This window comes from Vipera berus (assembly GCF_964194415.1).
Source record: "Vipera berus genome assembly, chromosome: 2".
Taxonomy (NCBI): Eukaryota; Metazoa; Chordata; class Lepidosauria; order Squamata; family Viperidae; genus Vipera; species Vipera berus.
Window position 1 is genome coordinate 144,929,231 of NC_138203.1, and position 21,778 is coordinate 144,951,008.

The following is a 21,778-nucleotide window of genomic DNA, read 5'->3' on the forward strand; positions in this document are numbered from 1 at the left end:
CGCTTGGGTGTGTGTGTGAAAGCCCTAATAAGCAGGCATATACATTGAATGAAGGCTACTGCTAAGCTTGTAAGCCGCCCTGAGTCTTCGGAGAAGGGCGGGATATAAATGGAATTAAAATAAATAAAAATAAAAAATAAATGTGAAAATAACAAACAAGCAAACAAACAAACGAATGAATGAATGAATGATCTGGCCTGTAGTGCTCCAGTGGGTATCTCCAATGGCATTGACACTATTTCTGTATGGACAATCCTGTTTGAGAAGGTTGGGCAGTTTAAGAAGGTTTAATGCCTTCAGATGGGAAAGAAATCCTTTGGGAAGCACTGGATGTTTTTCAAAGATGAAACGGGAACCATTTTGCCTCTTAATTCCTTTTCTGAAAAACTGGCAAAACATTTTGAACCCAGCCACTCCAGGGGAAATTTAGAAGCTGAAAATCAGAGACTGTGGAGCACCACATAGTGATTGTCAGATGTTCATCCCTGTTCTAAAGAAGGATGCAGAAAAAAGCAACAAATCTCTGCCCTGAAGAACAAAAATTAAAAGTCATGGCTATAAATATGACTGGGGGAAAAAGAGAGCAATAAAGTTACAAAAGCATTCAGAAAAGATCTTTGTCCCGTACTGAGGTGGGTTGAATGCTAAAATCACTTAATCATCATGTATCATTTTTTCATAAAAAATGATCTCCCTGTGTGAAAAGTCAGATATACTATGGTACTAAAAATTGTATACAAAAAAGTAGTTACATTTTAAATAAAGCTCACATTAGGGACTGTGTTTTAAAACTCTGTATCAGAGAAATGTATATGTCAAAGAATGAAAAGAGAATGATTTGCTTTTGTTTTTTTAAGCAACTTGAACAATGCCAACACTTAAATGCATAGAAAGACTGTCTGTTAAGAGATTTTGCACATGCACAGCTGTAATTTTTTTCTAAACTCCAAAAGTAAAAAATCCACAAGATTTGAACACTGTGTAGTGTATAATGTGATCAGTAAAGTGCACAGGATTTTAAGCAACTAGCGCAAAATCAAACAGCTACTTCATTATTTAACAAGAACACTAAAAGAAGAGATAGATACTGCACAAAGATTTAATTCTTTACGTCCAGACTTTATCCATTCCCCCCCCCCCCCAAGTTGGATGCATCAACCATTCTGCTTGAATAACACAAATAAAGGCGATAAATGAACTAATTAAAAAATTGCCAATCTCCAGAGCCAGATGGTATCTATCCAAGAATACTGAACAGTTCAGTTGTTCAAGATTTACCATTTGATGTTAGGCCCAGATTTTCTTGTAGAGTGGGTTTTTGTTTTGTTTTTTTAAAGAAATCCTGCTGATTATCATAATTGTTTAAGTCGAAGCAGGGTGGATTGCAAACTCTCTGTGTGCGCATCCTTATACAATAATCGCCAATCATAACATTTAACCAAAATGTGTTGTTTTGAGTGAAAATGAGGGCGAAAGTTTGAAACAAGATTTTAAAATCTACCTTTTCCTTACACTGAAATATTCACAGCTCAGTGCAGGCTAATAGCAAAAAAAAAGTCACGGGAAGGTTTGTGGTTTTATCGTAACAATGAATTTAGCTGTCTTTTAAATAGCGTCTCTTGAGGTGCCATGATTTATTTCTGCTGATGTTTCTGCTGGCCCACTGTTTGGCTGGTCCTTTTAAAATGAGGCTTCCATTCAGCTAAACTGCTCCTGCATCAGCCAAGCACATCAGAGTCCCATAGTCAGTAAGGGCCCATAAAACGTAATTAGCTTTCACATGCTCTGAATGTGTCATTCTTTGGATGACAATATAATTGATTTATCCAGGCTTCACCTTCTCTGGGACCGAGCAAGCGGGGCCCTTGAATCAATGCAATTCATTAGTTATGGCAGGAATACAAATGGGCGGGGCCTCACAGATCATTAACAGACACTCTGCCTTAAAGTGGAAAGCTAAAATTTACAATTGTAGGGTCTTAGAAAGCTTTTCCCCATCAGGGCTGGAACCTTGAGCAGCACATACATTTGGGGAAACTCTGAGTAAGCACAATCAGTCCCCCCTCCCTCAATGACTCCCTTCTCACAGGGTATCTTCTAGCCGTCATGGTACCCCCCCTCTAAAAAAGCATGATAAATTAAGAGATCCGCATTAACATTTTAAAGTCACAGCAAGAAGTAGGGTAATAATAGATTTCACCACCTTTGTATCAGTTTGCCCTTTAGTGGAAGGGGGGAGCAGAATAATGGCCTCACCATTAAAGAGCGCAAACACCATATGACTTTCTTTGAGATTTATTCTGTTCTCCAGCCGGAGAAATAATCTAATGCAGGCAACTTGGCTGGAAGTGATTGCTGAGTATTTTAAATATTACAGAGTTTTCTTAAAAACAACTATCCCTAACACCCATTGCTTCTCAAGTGGAGTGTGTGTGTGTGTGAGTGTGTGTGTGTGTGTGTGTGTGTGTGTGTGTGTGTTTGGGAAGTTTGCACTTCCAAATGGTTTACAATCTGCCACAAAAATGTAACCATCCAATTCCAGTTAAGTCTCTAATATGTACAGACAGCAGACTTTGGATACTTGATCTTCCTAGAGATTCCCCTGGAAACCAGCCAAGGGTGTGGGGGGAAAAAAACCTCAGGATAATTAAAAGATTCAGCACATTTTTCAAGCCACACAGCAGCCTAGTGGCAACAAGATACTTGTCAAGGCAAAGGTTAGCTTTTTTGGGAGTAAGAAAAATGTTCTGCAATGTGACTAAAATGCTTTGAAATCTTTCAAGGTTCCAGGGTGGTTGGCCATATTTAAAGTAAGTCAATGCCTTTCATTCAAAGAAATCCCAGAGAATTTAGGGTGCCTGATTTTCTTCAGATAATCTATGTTGAGGGTAAGCTCCTGTAGTGCCCAGCTAGAAATTGGAGGGCAGGGGGCTCAGAAAAAATGATAGGGTAAAACAAGATATTCTAATAAGTGCATGGAAACTTTTAGGTGTGTAGTTCTCAACTTACAAAAGTTCATTTAATGACTGACGTTACAACGGCACTGCAAAAAGGGATTTATGGTCATTTTTCACACTTGCAACCACTGTAGCACCCCTATGATTGTGTGAGCAAAATTCGGACACTTGGCAACTAGTTCGCATTTATGACGATTGCAGTGTCCTGGAGTCATGTGATCCCGTTTTGCGACCTTCTGACAAACAAAGTCAATGGGGAAGACAGGTTCATTTAACAGGTCTGTGACTAACTCAACCACTCCAGTGATTCACTTAACAACTCTGGCAAGTAAGATCACAAAATGGGGCAAAATTCACTTAACAAGTGTCTTGCTTAGCAACAGAAATTTTGGGTTCAATTGACATAAGTCGAGGACTACCCTGTAATTTTTCCTATTGCCACCAGGAGGAGGACTGGGAAATACCTTCTCAGATTAAACGACAACAAAAATGCTCTCATTAGAAAGCGTGTACAAGTTAAATGTTTTCTGCAAATCTGATTGTTGTTGTTGTTAGTTGCGAAGTCGTGTCCGACCCATCGCGACCCTATGGACAACGTTCCTCCAGGCCTTCCTGTCATCCACCATCCTCCGGAGTCCATTCAAGCTCATACCCACTGCTTCAGTGACTCCATCCAGCCACCTCATTCTCTGTCGTCCCCTTCTTCTATTGCCCTCAATCTTTCCCAGCATTAGGCTCTTCTCCAGTGAGTCCTTCCTTCTCATTAGATGGCCAAAGTATTTGAGTTTTAGCTTCAGGATCTGGCCTTCTAAAGAGCAGTCAGGGTTGATCTCCTCTAGGACTGACCGGTTTGATCGCCTTGCAGTCCAAGGGACTCGCAGGAGTCTTCTCCAGCACCAGAGTTCAAAGGCTTCAATTCTTTGGCGTTCAGCCTTTCTTATGGTCCAGCTTTCACTGCCATACATTGCAACTGGGAAGACCATAGCCTTGACTATACGCACTTTTGTTGACAGGGTGATGTCTCTGCTTTTTAGTGTGCTGTCTAGATTTGCCATGGCTTTCCTCCCCAGGAGCAAGCGTCTTTTAATTTCTTGGCTACAGTCCCCATCTGCAGTGATCTTGGAGCCCAGGAAAATAAAATCTGTCACTACCTCCATTTCTTCCCCATCTATTTGCCAGGAATTGAGAGGGCCAGATGCCATGATCTTGGTTTTCTTAATGTTTAGTTTCAACCCAAGTTTTGCACTCTCCTTCTTCACTCGCAACAAGAGGCTCTTTAGTTCCTCTTCACTTTCTGCCATTAGAGTGGTGTCATCTGCATATCTTAGGTTGTTGATGTTTCTTCCGGCAATCTTAATTCCAACTTTTGATTCATCTAGCCCTGCCTTTCTCATGATGTGCTCTGCATATAAATTAAATAGGCAAGGCGACAGTATACAGCCTTGCCGGACTCCTTTCCCAATTTAGAACCAATCAGTGGTTCCGTGTCCAGTTCTCACTGTTGCTTCTTGGCCCGCATATTGGTTTCTCAAAAGACAAATAAGATGGTCTGGTATGCCCATCTCTTTAAGGACTTGCCACAGTTTGTTATGATCCACACAATCAAAGGCTTTAGCATAGTCAATGAAGCAGAAGTAGATGTTTTTCTGGAACTCTCTAGCTTTCTCCATGATCCAGCGTATGTTAGCAATTTGATCTCTAGTTCCTCTGCCTCTTCGAAATCCTGCCTGTACTTCTGGTAGTTCTCGATCCACATACTGCTGGAGTCTAGCTTGTAGAATTTTAAGCATAACTTTACTAGCATGAGAAATGAGTGCAATGGTGCGATAGTTTGAACATTCTTTGGCACTGCCTTTCTTTGGAATTGGAATGTAAACTGATCTTTTCCAATCCTGTGGCCACTGTTGAGTTTTCCAAATTTGCTGGCAAATTGAGTGTAGCACTTTTACTGCATCGTCTTTTAAGATTTTGAATAGCTCAGCTGGAATACTGTCACCTCCACTAGTTTTGTTGTTGCTCAGCTTTTCTAAGGCCCACTTCACTTCACATTCTAAGATGTCTGGCTCGAGGTCAGTGACCACCTCATTGTGATTGTCAGGGATGTTAAGCTCATTCCTGTATAGTTCTTCTGTGTAATTTTGCCACCTCTTCTTAATCTCTTCTGCCTCTGTTAGGTCCCTGCCATTTTGGTCCTTTATCATGCCCATTTTTGCATGAAACGTTCCTTTCATCTCTCCAATTTTCTTGAAAAGATCTCTGGTCCTCCCTATTCTATTGTTTTCTTCTATTTCTTTGCATTGTTCATTTAAGAAGGCATTCTTATCTCTTCTAGCTATTCTTTGGAATTCTGCATTTAATTGGGCATATCTTTCTTTTTCTCCCTTGCCTTTCGCTTCCCTCCTTTCCTCAGCTATTTGCAATGCTTCCTCAGACAGCCATTTTGCTTTCTTGCATTTCTTTTTCTTTGGGATGGTTTTGGTTGCTACCTGTTGTACAATGTTGCGAACCTCTGTCCATAGTTCTTCAGGCACTCTGTCTATCAGATCTAATTCCTTAAATCTATTTGTCACCTCTACTGTATATTGAACAGGGATATGATTTAATTCATACCTGACTGGCCTAGCACTTTTCCCTACTTTCTTTAATTTAAGCCTAAACTTTGCAACAAGAAGCTCATGGTCTGAGCCACAGTCAGCTCCTGGTCTTGTTTTTACTGACTGTATAGAGCTTCTCCATCTTTGGCTGCAGAGCATATAGTCAATCTGATTTCTGTGTTGACCGTCTGGTGATGTCCATGTGTAAAGCCGTCTCTTGGGTTGTTGGAAAAGAGTGTTTGCTATGACCATCGTATTCTCTTGACAAAATTCTATCAGCCTGTGCCCTGCTTCATTTTGTACTCCAAGGCCAAACTTGCCTGTTATTCCAGTTATCTTTTGGCTTCCTACTTTAGCATTCCAATCCCCCATGACGATAAGGACATCATTTTTGGGTGTTAGTTCTATAAGGTGCTGTAGGGTTTCATAGAACCGGTCAATTTCATCCTCTTCAGCACCGGTGGTTGGGGCATAGACTTGGACTACTGTGATATTGAATGGTTTGCCTTGGATTCGAACTGAGATCATTCTGTCATTTTGAGGATTGTATCCCAGTATTGCTTTTCCTATTTTTTTATTGAGTATGAAGGCTACTCCATTTCTTCTGAGGGATTCTTGCCCGCAGTAGTATACCTGATGGTCATCTGAATTAAATTCACCCATTCCTGTCCATTTTAGTTCGCTGATACCTAAGATGTCGATGTTTAGTCTTGCCATCTCTTGTTTGACCACGTCCAGCTTTCCTTGATTCATGGATCTTACATTCCAGGTTCCTATGGAGAAAAAATCTTTACAGCATCGGACTTTCCTTTCACCACCAGACATATCCACAGCTGAGCGTCCTTTCGGCTTTGGCCCAGTCGCTTCATTCTTTCTGGCGCTACTAGTACTAGCCCTCTGCTCTTCTGATAGGACAGGTTATTTATTGGCAGAAGGACCAAAATGTTCCAGTTAGATTTGGTGGTCCCAGTTAGAGGAGCTCCCGACTTGATTCTGAAGTGGCTATCAAGTAAAATCTGCCAGTATTTTCAGTGTTGCATTATAGTCAGGGATCTTAGGTTATTGGAAAAGCTGACACAGTGTGAATGTTTTGTTTTCTTGCCAGACATATCTCAGTGAATCCATGAGCTGCTCCCTAGGAATCACCGTTGATGATAAGTTGAAATGGGAGAGAGACAGCTAAGCACCGTCCCCTGAAGCCGCACTTTCCAAAGCTGGGTAAATTATCCAAAACTGAGTAGAAGTAGTTTTTCTTAAGACAATGAGATGCTAATACATTACCCAAACATAAACAAAGATATTTAAATTGACTTAATTGAGTTCTTGATCCTGAAGTTGAAACTCAAATGCTTTGGCCACCTAATGAGAAGGAAGGACTCACTGGAGAAGAGCCTAATGCTGGGAAAGATTGAGGGCAATAGAAGAAGGGGACGACAGAGAATGAGGTGGCTGGATGGAGTCACTGAAGCAGTAGGCGTGAGCTTAAATGGACTCCGGAAGATGGTAGAGGACAGGAAGGCCTGGAGGAACGTTGTCCATAGGGTCGCAATGGGTCGGACACGACTTTGCAACTAACAACAACAATTGAGTTCTTTATCTGCATTAGGTAAAAAGGACTTTCTGATTAGTCATTTTGGATAATGAAGAACAAGGTTTGGGAAGCGTGGCCTTAGGAGATGAAAGCAAACTGCAGGCAGCCTTCGACTCACAACCACAATTGAGCCCAAAATTTCTGTTGCTGAGCGAGACAGTTGTTAAGTGAATATTGCCCCGTTTTATGACCTTTCTTGCCACAGTTGGTAAGTGAATCACTGCAGTTAAGTTAGTCACACGGTTTTTAAGAGAATCTGGCTTCCCCATTGACTTTGCTTGTCAGAGGGCCACAAAAGGGGATCACGTGATCCCAGGATACAGAAACCGTCCTAAATATGAATAAGTTGCCAGGTGTCTGAATTTTGATTATATGACTATGGAGACGCTGCAACGGTCGTAAGTAGGAAAAATTATCATAACTGCCTTTTCTCAGTGCTATTGTAACTTCAAATGGTCAACAAATGAGTTGTGAGTTGAGAACTATCTGTACCTAGAAGAAGACACTCCAAGATCAAATTGGAAAAGGCAAGAGCAAACTACTTTTGTATTATTGCCTAGAAAATTGTGTGGACATGATTCTAACAATTTGGATGAACGTGAGTGATAGACAATGAGATCCACCAGCTGAGAAGCCTTCCACAAGTAGATCTGGAGGCGACAATATAACTTTATTCAGAAACGGACCCCATTAAAAAAAACTGAGTCAGACAGACAATACACCACTGTGAAACAGGAAAGCACCAAACACGCCCACTGAACTGCAGAGAAGAGGTGTTTAAAGGACTAATAGCTTTGTTTACACAAATATGGAACAGATGGTGTGAAAGAAATGCAAGAGAATGTAGAAATTATCAAACCATTGCACTAATTTCTCCGGAAAGCTAATTTGTTCCTAAGATCTTACCAAGAAATATAGAGTTATACACAAAGAGGGGAAAAAGCCCCATGAACAGGGGGATTTCAGAAAAGGCAGCGGGACGCAACTTAAATAGATGATGTCAGATGAAGAACAGAAAGAGCAAAGGAATACAGGTCCAAAATTTCTATTGCTAAGCAAGAATTCTGCCCCCATTTTATGACCTTTCTTGTTACACATGTTAAGTGAATTACTGCAGATGTTAAGATAAATGACCTGGTTGTTAACTGAATCTGGCTTCCGCACTGACTTTGCTTGTCAGAAGGTTGTAAAAGGTGATGACATGATCCCGGGACACGGCAACCGTCATAAATATGAGCCAGTTTGCCAAGCATCCAAATGCTGCAATGGTCATAAGTGTGAAAAACGATCATAACTCTTTTTTTTCAGTTGTATCTTTGAACAGCCACTAAAGAAATGGTTGTAAGTCAAGGACTATCAGTACATGGAACTACAACTAGCCAATTGCTTTTTATCCTACCATGTTACAGGAACCCGGCTTAACTGGTTAATTTATGGTTCAGTTATGAAAATCCAGAAATTTGTGTGGAATAAACTCAGAGTTTGCAATCCTAGGAATTATAACAGGAAATTAAAATTGCAGGTACTGTAGCTGCCCAGTTGGAAAACTAATTTTAAAGATTTGGGGAACATTGGGCTATGCCGTGATACTGGACCCTGAGGGCTGCCCACGAATGCCAACTGCAAGGTCTCCCTTGCCCTCTTCTCTTAATACCACGTAACAACGGAGACATCGACATTTCCGCAGTACTCACCCTGCGTGCATGAAGATGTAAGTGAGGTACCGCCAGGCCTGAGCACGGAGTTGAGGATGATATAATAATGAATTCTTCAGATAGAAGGGATGGGTGACTTGCAGCACAAACCTATCCAGGACCACTCCATTGTAAAGAAAGAAGGCAACCTAGGAGAGCAGGGAAAGCCCACAATTAACCAAATTCCATTTGCATATCTGGGGGGGGGGAAATAAACCTTTTGCTTGGAGGGAGGAAAGGTGCTTCTGAGTGTGAGGGGGTGCTCACACGACACCTTTGGACAAGTCCCTAAAGAGCTGCACTTTTCCCTGGAATTGTGTGATTACATTGTGATCACTGTGGCATTGTGGAGCTGCACTGTGATCCTGGGAAAAGGCACATGTAATTTAAGGAGTTGCAGATTGTTTCACAAATATTCTGAGGTGTCTTTGAACTCTTGAATCCAAATGCCTGAACAGCACTAAGGGGGGAAAAAATCGGTGTGTTTTAGGAAATATAAACACCTCAGTTCAATAAAAGTACATCTAACTAGAGGTTGGTTTGGACTTTCTTGGTCACTTGTTTGCTTTAAATGTGGAGGAGGTATTAGATTTCTAATATTAATCCCTCCTCTTGAGGCAAACCTATCTTTCAACTCCTCCTCAAGAACCACATATTTAAGTTTTGTCTGCACAAGTTCGATCAAAATACCTGAATAATGAATACACAAATAGTACCATGTTAAATACCGCACTCATAATGAAACATTTTGATTTATCTTGTTGTTGAATATGAAATAGCAACCTCTGGGAACTTCCAGAAATTATATGTGACTTCCATAAACCTTGATTATATTGCAATGGCTGCTTCTCACATCAGGCCAAGCCAATGCCAAGTAGATTACATAATAGTTTAGGACAATGTGTGAATCCAGGCAATGTAAAAGGAGGATTACACAGGCATACATAAATCCTTGCAGTGGCAAAATACGTAATTGGCCAGAATTTCTCTTCTCTGAAGTAACCCCACACAAATACAATCTGTCTGGATTTAAGCTCTTCTCATACTGTTGCTGAAAGCAAGAAAGGCCAGCAGATCCAAAGAAAGCCATGAAACATATTTTCTTCAGCTAAATCCATTCCAGGAGGATTCAATGACATTTCATTTCCACTGGAACAACACATATTTTCTATGTTATCTGGCTGTGAAACAAAACGTATTATCAACTAAATCAGTGTGTGATGCAAATGTAAAAACTACACAAGTATATATGCATATACAGGTAGTCCTCTATTTATGACCACAACTGAGCCCAGGATTTTTTAAGTCCTTACATGGCATGGGTCCGGAATACCTCAGGGACCACCTGCTGCTGGCGTCTACTCCCCTCCGCCCTGTGCGTTCCCACAGAGAGGGCCTCCTCAGGGTGCCTCCAGTCAGAGAATGCCAGCTGGTGGCCCCCAGGGGGAGGGCCTTCTCTGTGGGCGCCCCGGCTTTATGGAATCAACTGCCGGTTGAGCTTCAGATGGCACCGGATCTTCGCTCCTTCCGGTGCGGGTTAAAGACCCATTTATTCGAACAAGCTGGCCTGGCCTGATGGGGGAAATGTTAGGGTTTTAATGTTTTTTTTTATATTTTGATTGTTTTAATTTGGGCAACAATTTAATCCTTTTTTTTATTTAAAAAGTTTTACAGTACATTTTAACTTTATCAATCCCCCCCTCCCCCACCCCTATCTAACCCTCCCTATCCCTCTCCCCCATTCCCCCCTCCCCCCCCGACTTCCCAGAGCTGAATACAGGGTATAGAAACAAAAAACAAACATAAGCATCCATATGCTATCTACAATAAACTATTAATTCTATCACCCTCTAGCTCATGTAAAATGATTACAAACAATATTAATATTACAGATAAAAAAAAGAAGAAAAACAGAAAAGGAGCTTTACTCAAATGCTAAATGAAATTTCTTAGTCCCAATCCTTATTCATATTAATTTAAAAAAAAAAACAACTTTCATCTACTATTTACCTCTAATTTCTAAACAAATTCTCAATTACGCGCCAAAAGCGCCTATCTCTATTAACCTTATTAATCTCAACCAAACTGAACTATGATCAAAAATAGTTCTTGCGTATATCACGCCAAATGTCTCACAATTCCAGATCAACCTTGAGTTCAAATAAAAAAGAAATTTAGGCAATCTAGCATGATTCATGACACGCTTAAAAAAAAACAAAAAACCCCCCACTTTATCCATCTATACGTCTAGGACACCATTCCAATCTCCAATGAAAAAAAAATAAAAAAATTAAAAATTTTTATAATCCAATTAAGTACCCTTTATATGTAGTAAGTTAAGTAAAGTCAACTTGTTGTTAATTAGGAGCTTGCGTACCAAATCTTAAATTCAATAAATACTTTTGGTCCATAACCCTAATATGCGTTTCTTGCAACCAAATAACATCAGTCTTAAATTGTTTTGAATATTGAAAGACTTTCTTTCTCCTCTATGATAAATTTAATCCACTGACATTCTAAATTAGAAATTTAGTCACCAATCTTGACGCCCCAAAGCTTTTGGAGCACGTCTGAAATGGCCCCTGTAACTTCTTTGGACCGCGCCCCTCCCACAGCTTCACTGTAAGTACGCTTTGGAGGTTCCATAACTTTCTGCTGGTCTCGCTCCTGCTCTCGTCCCACTCGTCTTAGGGCGGCACGCAACATCCTCTGCTCTCCAGCAGTTTCCGATGAGACTGTAACTTGATCCCCTCCAACATCATTCTCCTCTGTCTGTCTATCTGCAACATCTTGAGGCTTTCCCTCACCATACCCCTTTGCAGCTTCCAGAAGTGATAGGGGGGTTGCTTTTAACACGTTGCTGTAAAAATCACGTGCCTGGGCCACAGTAACCAGACAATGTCTTTTACCTTCGTGCATCACCACCAGTCCGACTGGAATCTCCCATCTAAACTTGATATCACATTTCTTAAGTTCCTGTGTAAGAAATGCAAAATCTTTCCTTCTCCTTAAAATCTTTGGAGGAATCTCTTTTAAAACCAGGACTTCTTGCTCAGCAACTACCAATTTAGTATCATAAGCAGCTTGAATGACTTCATCTCTAATTACTCTCTTTGTAAAATAGACCACCACATCTCTAGGTAACTTCCTCTGTCTTGCAATCCATGAATTTACACGAAAGATTTTATCCATACTTCCCTCAATTTCAGATGCTGGCTGGCCCAATACCGCTTCCAAAGCCTCAGAGATCAGCTGCTTTAAGTCTTCTTTAGGATTCTCTTTTAAGCCCCTGATTCTAATAGCATACTGCATCTGATGGTACTGAACAAGGCTCAATTCTCCGTCCATTTTGTCCCTTATATTTTCATTCTCTAATACCTTTACTTCTAATATAGAGTTCTTTTGACTGAGATCCTCCACTTTTTCCCCCAGCTGTTGCACACATTCAGCTACACTTTCAATTATAGACAACATGTCTACCCTCATTGCTCTAAACTTCTCTTCCATCTTCTTCTCCAATTTCTCCTCCAGCTTTTTCAACTTTTCATCCATCATATCAGACATTAATTGTGAATGCTTTTCAAAGGCATCTTGTAAATCCTTAAGCGTCAATGCCGGAGGAGGTGCAGGAACAATTTAATCCTTTTTAACTTTTGTACTTCTATTTATATGCCCTGTTCACTGCCCTGAGTCCTTCGGGAGAAGGGCGGTATAAAAATGTAATTAAATAAATAAATAAATAAATAAATTTATATTGCTAAGTGAGAAATTTGTTAAGTGAGTTTTGCCCCACTTTGCGACCTTTCTTGCTACAATTATTAAATGAATCACTGCAGTTGTTAAATTAGTAACATAGCTCTTAAGTGAACCTGGCTTCCCCATTGATTTTGCTTGTCAGAAGGTTGCAAAAGGTGGTCACATGACCATGGGACACTGCAGCCATCATAAATAAGAACCAGTTGCCAGGCATCCAAATGCAAATCACGTGACCGTGGGGATGCTGCAACGGTCATAAGTGTGAAAAATGGTCATGAGTCACTTTTTTCAGTGCTATTATAACTTTGAACAGCCACTAAATGAACTGTTGTAAGCTGAGGACTACCTCTATGTTAAACTGACCCATTGCACAAATACATGAAAGACTCAAAAGTGTGCTACACAAACCTCCTACGAGCATAGTGCTAGAACATCTGCCCCCTTTGCCCCCTTTTAAAACGTGTTGTCATCCTTTCTACTGCAATCCCATTGCTTTTGTTTAATTGCTCAACATAAAGTAATTGGAACCATTGAGAAATGCCTGGAGAGGTATTTCAGCATTATGCTGAACTTTAAATAAAGCTTTATTGGAAACGTCAAAGGACCGAACAAGAAATTAAAAGGCCAAAGGCTTACTCCTGCTCTATGTAATTTCCACTTCCCTAGTAGCAAGGAATTGATCGCATCTTGAACTTGACCTTCCTTCATTCATTGAACTGATTCTCCAAAATGGCATGGTCCTTCAGAGGCAGTAATTTATCCAACAGCAGGTGAATCCCACTGTCCAGGTTTCCCCACTTAAAACTCCTTGGACTGGACATCCTTGGTTTAAACATCATATAGTCATGTAATCTAGCCATTCAGGAAATCTACTGCCATTTTGGGATTACTACCGTAGAAGAACAGAGAGGTGGGGCTGCCTATCCCTCAAAATCTGCTAACATGACTTCTCCCACTGTTGTGTAAACAGCGTGGTGGAATTTTTTTTTAAAAAAAACAACAAACCTTGCAGAACACCCTAATTCCAAATGAACAGTTGCAGAACAGAAGATCTCAGAACCACCTGAAATTTGATCTGCCAGGTAGCATTAGAGATAACTTAATACTGATCCCTACATTTTCATTTGTGTTTGTTTCCATCCTACCTCATATTAACATCATAGTTAAATCTTAGTTACTTAAGTTTACTCTGAATTGAAGACAACCTCCCAAAGAGAGTAGACAGGGAAACACACAAACACACACACACCAAATCCTATGCAATTCCTAACTTCCCCTCTTCTCAAACTAAGATTTCCGCTATCTTCTCAACCAATGGTTCTCAACCTGTGGTCTGCAGACCCCTGGGGGGCCACAATGTCTCACAGGCAAAGCGAAAACTTGAAGAAGTGTTCTGATTTAAATCTTGAGTTAAATCTTGGGGGTCCATGGCTGCGGTCTGTGGCCACAAAAGGTATTTAAAGGAGGTCCGTGGTAACGAAAAGGTTGAGAACCACTGTTCTAAACCAGCCTTGGGGAATTCCTCCCTCCGTAACCTGCATATGATGTACTCATGCATATGCGAACCACACACATACATATCTCCTTCTGAAGCAATACCAAAAAAAAGCTAGGCCAAACCAGGACAAGATAAAATCAAAATAATCACCACTGATCTCCTGTAAATTAGGTATCTCATTTATATAACTAATTAATTGCAATGTATCATAAAAAGGTAAAGGTTCCCCCGCACATGCGTGCTAGTCGTTTCCGACTCTAGGGGCCGGTGCTCATCTCCGTTTCAAAGCCGAAGAGCCAGCACTTGTCTGAGGACGTCTCCGTGGTCATGTGGCCGGCATGACTAGACACCAAAGGCGCACAGAACGCTGTTACCTTCCCACCGTAGTGGTATGTACCATCTATTCTTTCTCACACATGCAAACCGCTTTCACAAGAGAAACACAAGCGTGCACACAGACATGCCCTTCCCCTCCCTTCCCTATTTTCAGCAGAAATAACAGAGGAAGAAGTGGAGGAGGAGGAAAGAAGATGGATGCAGGGCAAGAGGAAAGGGTATCTACCTCGGGAAGAGAAGACAAGGCAAAGGGGAGAACAAAGCTGCTTGGAGAAGAGGCAATGGTAACTAGGAGAGGACAGCAAAAAGAGAAAACCTCGTTCATGCAGTACGAAAACAGTTAAATTCTGTCAGCCAACACCCCTCCCTCAAGCAACAGCTGATTTTCAAAGGCACCAACACTGTAGGATAGAGGTCTCCGACCTTTGCTCCATCGCCCGGAGCTGGGCCGCAGCCCCTTGGGAACCGGACTGTGCCAAAAATGGGCGAGTGCACAAGTGCACGAAGCTGCATTTGCATAGGCGTCATGCATGCATGCATGCCAAACCATCCCCTCTCCCACCCCACCGCTAACACCACCTCCAGTCCTCAGAGCCGGGAAGGTTGGTGACCGCTGCTGTAGGAGATGACCAGGCTGAGCCTGAGGGTGGGTTCAAGCACATCATCAACTTTGGAATTGCTATGCTGCCACGAGAGACCTAAGTCCAGCCCTCCATGCATTCTGTTGACTTTTAACTAGCGCCGATTTGCCTGGAACATCAGTAGATCAGATTCTTTTGTGTAGGTAACATGTAATAAACTCAAACTCAACTCCTGTTCCTGGTTACTTGATTTGACAAACACAGTGCAACAGCAGGGCCTATGGCCATTTGCCCTTCACTGTTCCAGCAGCATTTTCTATTCTTCTTGGTGAATGTCAGACAACTCCCCCAGTTCCCAAGTTGCGGGACAAACCTGTGGGGGGAAACACTTCCTTTCACAAACATTTTATTTATTTATTTATTTATTTATTTTTATTACATTTATATCCCGCCCTTCTCCGAAGACTCAGGGCGGCTTACAAGCTTAGCAGTAGCCTTCATTCTATGTATATGCCTGCTTGTTAGGGCTTTCACACCCACCCCAAGCGGCATTATTACAAAGTCAGCTTATTACCCCCAACAATCTGGGTCCTCATGGTAGTTATCAAAACTGAAGGTGTGCTAGACATGTTGATGCCAGAGACACAATGGTACTAACTCACATCCTTTCTAATGCCTACTTCTTTCCAAGTGAACATTGGCTGCTTCAAAACTGCCACAAACTCAGTGGGCTTTCTTGAAGAGGTAATTCTACAAAAGTGGTTCTGCCAGGCAGGAGACCTTCCTTATGGGTGCTGTTCATAGGTAAAATTGGGGAATTTGCAGCTGCTGTATATAAATCCCATTATCTTCAACTATTGGCCAGGACAACAGGCCATTATTTACAGAAGTTGGAGTCTGGCAACTTTTAGAAAGCCACAGGTTCCCAATACCTTTATTAAAACCTTTTAAGGAATAAAAACAATAAACTACTTGGGAAAACACTGTTGCCATGGCAAATACCGAAGAATCCATTTAATGTGTGATCTGCTTCAAGTCTGTACCGTTAGCTGATTGTCTTTCCAAACAATATTTCAGAGAAAATTTTAGACTATCTCCTTATATGTGCATATATTAGAGTTTAAATTATGTATGCAAATATTGGGATCTAAATCAGGGGTGTCCAAGCTTGGCAACTTTAACACCTGTGGACTTCAACTCTCAGAATTCCCCACCCAGACATGGGAGTTGAAGTTCACAAGTCTTAAAGTTGCCAAGCTTGGACAACCCAGATCTAAATTATATTGGGGTTAGCTGACACCAAACTTGCAAGCTGAACCATTTTCAGGCCAAGGAGAATACAATAGACTAGGCAAACCCCGCCCACATCATTCCATGCTTGAAGATACTTGCCTCTACAATTGTGATGGCAATCATGAACCAAGGTGGAGGACAGCAGGTGTAGCTGTCGTAGTACCATTTCCGGTCTATCTCACGGGGTAACGTCTCATACGCCACGTGCCGAATCAACCGCTGAGAAAGGCTGAGTCCCGTCTCCTCCAGGAGGGCCTTGCTGCACAGCCTCCTGTTCCCTTGCAAAATGGCTTGGCGGAAGCTGTTGGACCTCTTGTTACTCATCTGAAGATACAGTTAAGAAGAAGGAGGAAAGGAAAAAAATAAAATGCTCTAATCAAACTATAAGCTGCTCAAGCTGAGAGGGTTCAGATATGTTATCAGGGGTAAGTTCAATACTTGGCCATAATGCAGATGTTTACAAGATACAAACAGTACAAATTCTGAAGAAACTAACTTCCTACATAATCTCTAGCCTAGCCTATTGCTTTAAACTACTATACAGGTAGTCCTCGACTTATGACCATAATTGAGCCCAACATTTCCATTGCTAAGCAAGACGGTTGTAAAATGAGTTTTGCCCCATTTTACAGCCTTTCTTGTCACAGTTGTTAAGTGAGTCACTGCAGTTGTTAAGTTAGTGAAATGGTTGTTAAGAGAATCTGGCTTCCCCATTGACTTTGCTTGTCAGAAGGTCGCAAAAGGGGATCCCGGATGATTCCGGGACATTGCAACTGTCATAAATAAATAGGCAGGTAGGCAGGTAATAGCTAGATAGGTAGAAAGAGAAGAAAAAATAGTGACCGGATAAGATCAAACAGATCACTGAGCTATGGATAATCACTACAGACAAATGTGATGGCCAGAAGTGAACCCAATTTGATGGTACTTAATTAACTGAGTGGGGACGCGGTGGCTCAGTGGGTTAGGACGCTGAGCTTGTTGATCAGAAGGTCAGCAGTTTGGCGGGTCGAATCCCGAGTGCCGCGTAGCAGAGTGAGCGCCTGTTACTCGTCCCAGCTTCTGCCAACCTAGCAGTTCGAAAGCACGTAAAAATGCAAGTAGAAAAATAGGGACCACTACGGTGGGAAGGTAACAGCGTTCCGTGCGCCTTTGGTGTCTAGTCATGCCGGCCACATGACCACGGAGACGTCCTCGGACAAACGCTGGCTCTTCGGCTTTGAAACGGAGATGAGCACCGGCCCCTAGAGTTGGAAACGACTAGCACGCATGTGCGGGGGAAACTTTACCTTTACCTTTAATTAACTGAGATCCCAGGAGTTATCTATTTCTGCCTAATAGAGTACAAGAATATAAGATGTTCCAAATGCACACATATGCCTTCCCATAGAATAAACACACTCTTATGCAATTGCCAAAAACTTTTCTGAGAGTCTTTTATTCCTATGGACTACAGCTCTGTTAACATCTGCTTGTAGAAAGCTGCCAAGACTTAATTCAGCACACAAGAGAAAGTACAGTACCACAGCATTAGCATTCCGGGTTGGTGGTGTTGCTACTGGTGTTTGATCATTTTCTTTTTGGCTCATCTGTACAAGATTTCAAAGGCCAGACCTCCTTCTTTCATACATACAATGTGCACGGGTAATTGCTTCAAGCTGAGCCAAACTGCTTCAAAACAAACTAATCACCCTGCTATAAGCTTCATTTTGAATGAGGGGAGCCGAGGTGCAAGTGGTCTTGACAATAAGTGTTATTTATCATTTGTTATGTACAACAATTTTTAAGCTGCCTTTAATTTCTTCAGGGAGAATGGGAGCGTACAGGAATCATCCCAGAGTGATGAGAAAAAAACAACACAAAACAAGAAAAGTGCATGTTAAGAAAATAACAAGCCAAGCAGCAAATATGCAGCAATTGCACCAGGTTAAACCAAGCCAATTAAAATGCTAGAAGAACAAGACACTGAAAACCCCTGTAACACTGACAGATCCATGTCTGCTTCCTTGACTTTTCAGTCATAATTCATCATCAACCACCTGTCTGCTGATGACACCTGCCTGCTTGTGTCAGTTCAATAATTATATATTCTATTTGTCAAAATATTATCTTCCTGCTCAGAAGCACTGTAACTTCTGATTGTTAGATACTGCATTATTAGATTCAGCTAATCCCTGAATTATTTTCATAATAGTGGCAACCTCTCAAGGAAAAAAGGGGGGGGGGAACTGTTAAGAAATTTAAATTTAGTAGCTGGATCCCTAGGGTTGTACAATGAGCCAGAACACACAGTTGTAGTTGATTGGTTGGAGAGTGCTGGCTCCTGTGTGAGGCCACAAACGTTGTGATTGGTCGCTGTGGGTGTGGAGGGGGAGTTTTCCCTTGCCCCCCCCACCTTTTTCTTCTGTGTGCCCTGTGTGCTCTGTGATTTACCTCATGATGCCCCTGTTTACCTCCTGTTTGTTTGCTGTAAATGTAGATGTGAAATATATTTATTTATATAAAACTACAAGCTTGTGTCAGTATCTCTGACCGCATCTGGACACCTGCTGTGCAATTTCCCTGACAAAACTCAAGAAAGCCCAGTTGCCTTTTGAAAACCTCCCTTGAAACAACCATGACCTGGATGACTGAGAATTTCCATGGACATCCTCTCAAAGAGTTCATTAAAATAACTAGTGCTCTGGCCCTGCACCCCCTTATTTCCAAACTGCTTGAGCAGAAAACACTCCCATGATTGAGACACTTACATGTCACTTGGTTTGACACTCTAATTATGGCTCCACATATAGTTGGGTGGCTTCTGCAAAACCAGCATATTCATCTCATTAAATAAGATCCCCTTTTCTCAAACGTAAACATTATTTTCCCTAAGTCATGCTATAGTACTGAAATCTCAAATCTATATTATTAGAATTTTATTTTAGTCCCCCGAATTAATAATTCACTCCAAATCCTGATACGTCTTCTGAACTTGCCTTAATTTTTTTCTGAAAGAAATTGTTATTTTTCAGTGTTTTGATTGTGATCTTTTGGGGTATCTCATTTTTCTTAAGTACTCATGATTTAAACATGTGTATCAAATATGATGTGCATGCATATAATCCAATAAATATATATTGTAATACAAGCCCACTCCTGTTACAAAATACTTGTTTAATATTTATATCTTGAGACCAGCTATAACCCATCAGAAAACTGAGATATGAGAAGGCTGACAAAACCAATAATTTTATGGTGGGATGGGAAATAACCTAAGTTTATAAATGGGGGACAATCAAAATCAGTTCTATACACTATGCTGCACCCCACTGCTCAGTCATCTACCAGTAAAATACAGGTAATCCTCAACTTACAACAATTCATTTAATGACCATTTGAAGTTACAGCAGCACTGAAAAAAGTGCCTTACAAGCGTTTTTCACACTTACAACTGTTGCAGCATCCTATGGTCATGTGATCAAAACTCAGATGCTTGATAACTGACTCATATTTATGGCATTGTAGTGTCCTGGGGTTAGATGATCACCTTTTGTGTCCTTCTGACAAGCAGTCAATGGGGAAGCCAGATTCACTTAACAACTATGTTGCTAACTTAAGAACTACAGTGATTTACTTAACAACCGTGGCAAGAAAAGTAGTAAAATGGAGCAAAACTCACTTAACAAATGTCTCACTTAGCGACATAAATGTTAGGCTCAATTATGGCCATAAGTGGAGGACTACCTGAAATAATCTATTTTGTTTAAATATGTCGATGTCATAGAAACCAAAGATTTTCCAGTAAAAATGTAAAACAAATGATACTTGCTGAGTGGAGCAAACAGCATTTAAAAACCCTCTTCATTTTCTCTCTAATCTATCTTCATTTTTTATTCATTTATTACAGGCTATATACTGGTTACTTTTACCACGTCTATGTGCTTACAGTACCGAGAACCATTTAATCCGGACATATAAAAGCACTAAATAGTATCATGTGATGAGAGAAAAAAAGACTGGGAAACCAACTGACATCTCTCTAGTCTAGATAATTATTCTTGTAATTGCCTACCTCAGAAACAAACAACTCATGTTACAGCAAGAAAAGAATGGGAAACAATATTTTCTGTGCTTTAATAGAACACTTAACCTTCCTACATGAAATCCTAAAACTTCAAAAGTTCTGTTTAAAAGTTTTTGTAATGAGATTCTCCAGGGTCATTATGAGTTAGGTGGCTTATAAATATGATTTATAAAAAAACCCCACTTTTCTCCATTAGCACTAGACATAAATGTATCAGTTGGGGCAGTTTCAAATATTTTACATTTCTTAAGGGCTCTTCAACAGAATACTACTAAAATGCTATTACCCAAGGCAGAAGTGGACATAAATGTATGCAAGCTGAAATAATTCCTCACCACCTTTCAGGTCCCTATTCTGAATTGAAGTAGAGATTTTGAGAGAAAAGCAGAGAGAACACTTCCTTTGATGCTGGTCCAGTTACTAGCAGTAGAAGATTCTCAGCATCATGCTGTGGGATCCCAGATTCTACTGCTAGTAACTGGCACAAAAGGAAGTGTTCTCTTTTATGCTTTTCTCTCAAAATCCCTACTTTAATGCAGAATAGGGACCTGAAATGTGGAGAGGGATAAATTCAGCTTGCATACACTTATGTCTGCTTCTACCCTGGATAACAGCATTTTAGTGCTATTCTGTTGAAGAGCCCTTAGAAATGTAAAATGTTTGAATCTTCCCTGACTGATATATTTCTGTCCAGTGCTAATGGAGAAGAGTGGGGTTTTTTTAATAAATCATATTTATAAGCCACCTAACTCATGATGACCATGGAGAGTCAATCCTAACCAAACTCTTACCCTAACTGTAACCCGAATCATATCCTTTTGGGGGCCTCTCTGAGAAAGAACATAGTCTATATAGTTCCTCTCTTTTTCTCCAAAGTTATGAGTAAATTTAGATCTTGCCATCATTTCACAATATTATCTAGCACCTCAACAGGTGTGAGACAAGAGACCTATGAGTAATTGAAATGAGTAATCTTTCAGCTATCACTTTCCAAACTACATATATTTTTATTGATTTATGCAACCTCTTTTATGATGACAGACTATAAACATAATAAAGGAAATATGAATTAACTGTGTGGTTTGCCTTACTCAGCACTTGGACTTGCAAGATTCTGTAAAGACAAAGGGAAAAAGCTGGAAAGTTTCAGTCAGAATCCATTTCTGAGATTAAGGATTAAGGATGTCTATTTATATTACTGTCTGGCTTATTGTTCAATGTACATTTTATTTTCATAACAATACAGGCAGTTCTCCTGACCACAAACGAGCCCAAAATTTCTGCTAAGTGAGAAATTTGTTAAGTGAGTTTTGCCCCATTTTACAACCTTTCTTGTCACCATTGTTAAGAGAATCACTGCAGTTGTTAAATTAGTAACATGGTTGTTAACTGAAAACGGCTTCCCCATTGAC

At 40.7% G+C, this 21,778-nt stretch overlaps 1 protein-coding gene across 3 annotated transcripts in view; it reads right to left on the reverse strand.

Annotated features, from left to right (window-relative positions):
- The window catches only part of RHBDL3 (rhomboid like 3), a gene marked incomplete at both ends in the record, with an annotated part of 153,493 nt that overhangs the window by 22,975 nt on the left and 108,740 nt on the right, over positions 1–21,778 (reverse strand). For all 3 annotated transcript variants that reach the window (XM_081321695.1, XM_081321694.1, XM_081321696.1), the window contains 2 exons: positions 8,837–8,985; positions 16,400–16,624. In XM_081321695.1, coding sequence (XP_081177821.1) covers positions 8,837–8,985; positions 16,400–16,624 — 374 coding nt within the window. The remainder of the gene's footprint in view (positions 1–8,836; positions 8,986–16,399; positions 16,625–21,778) is intronic.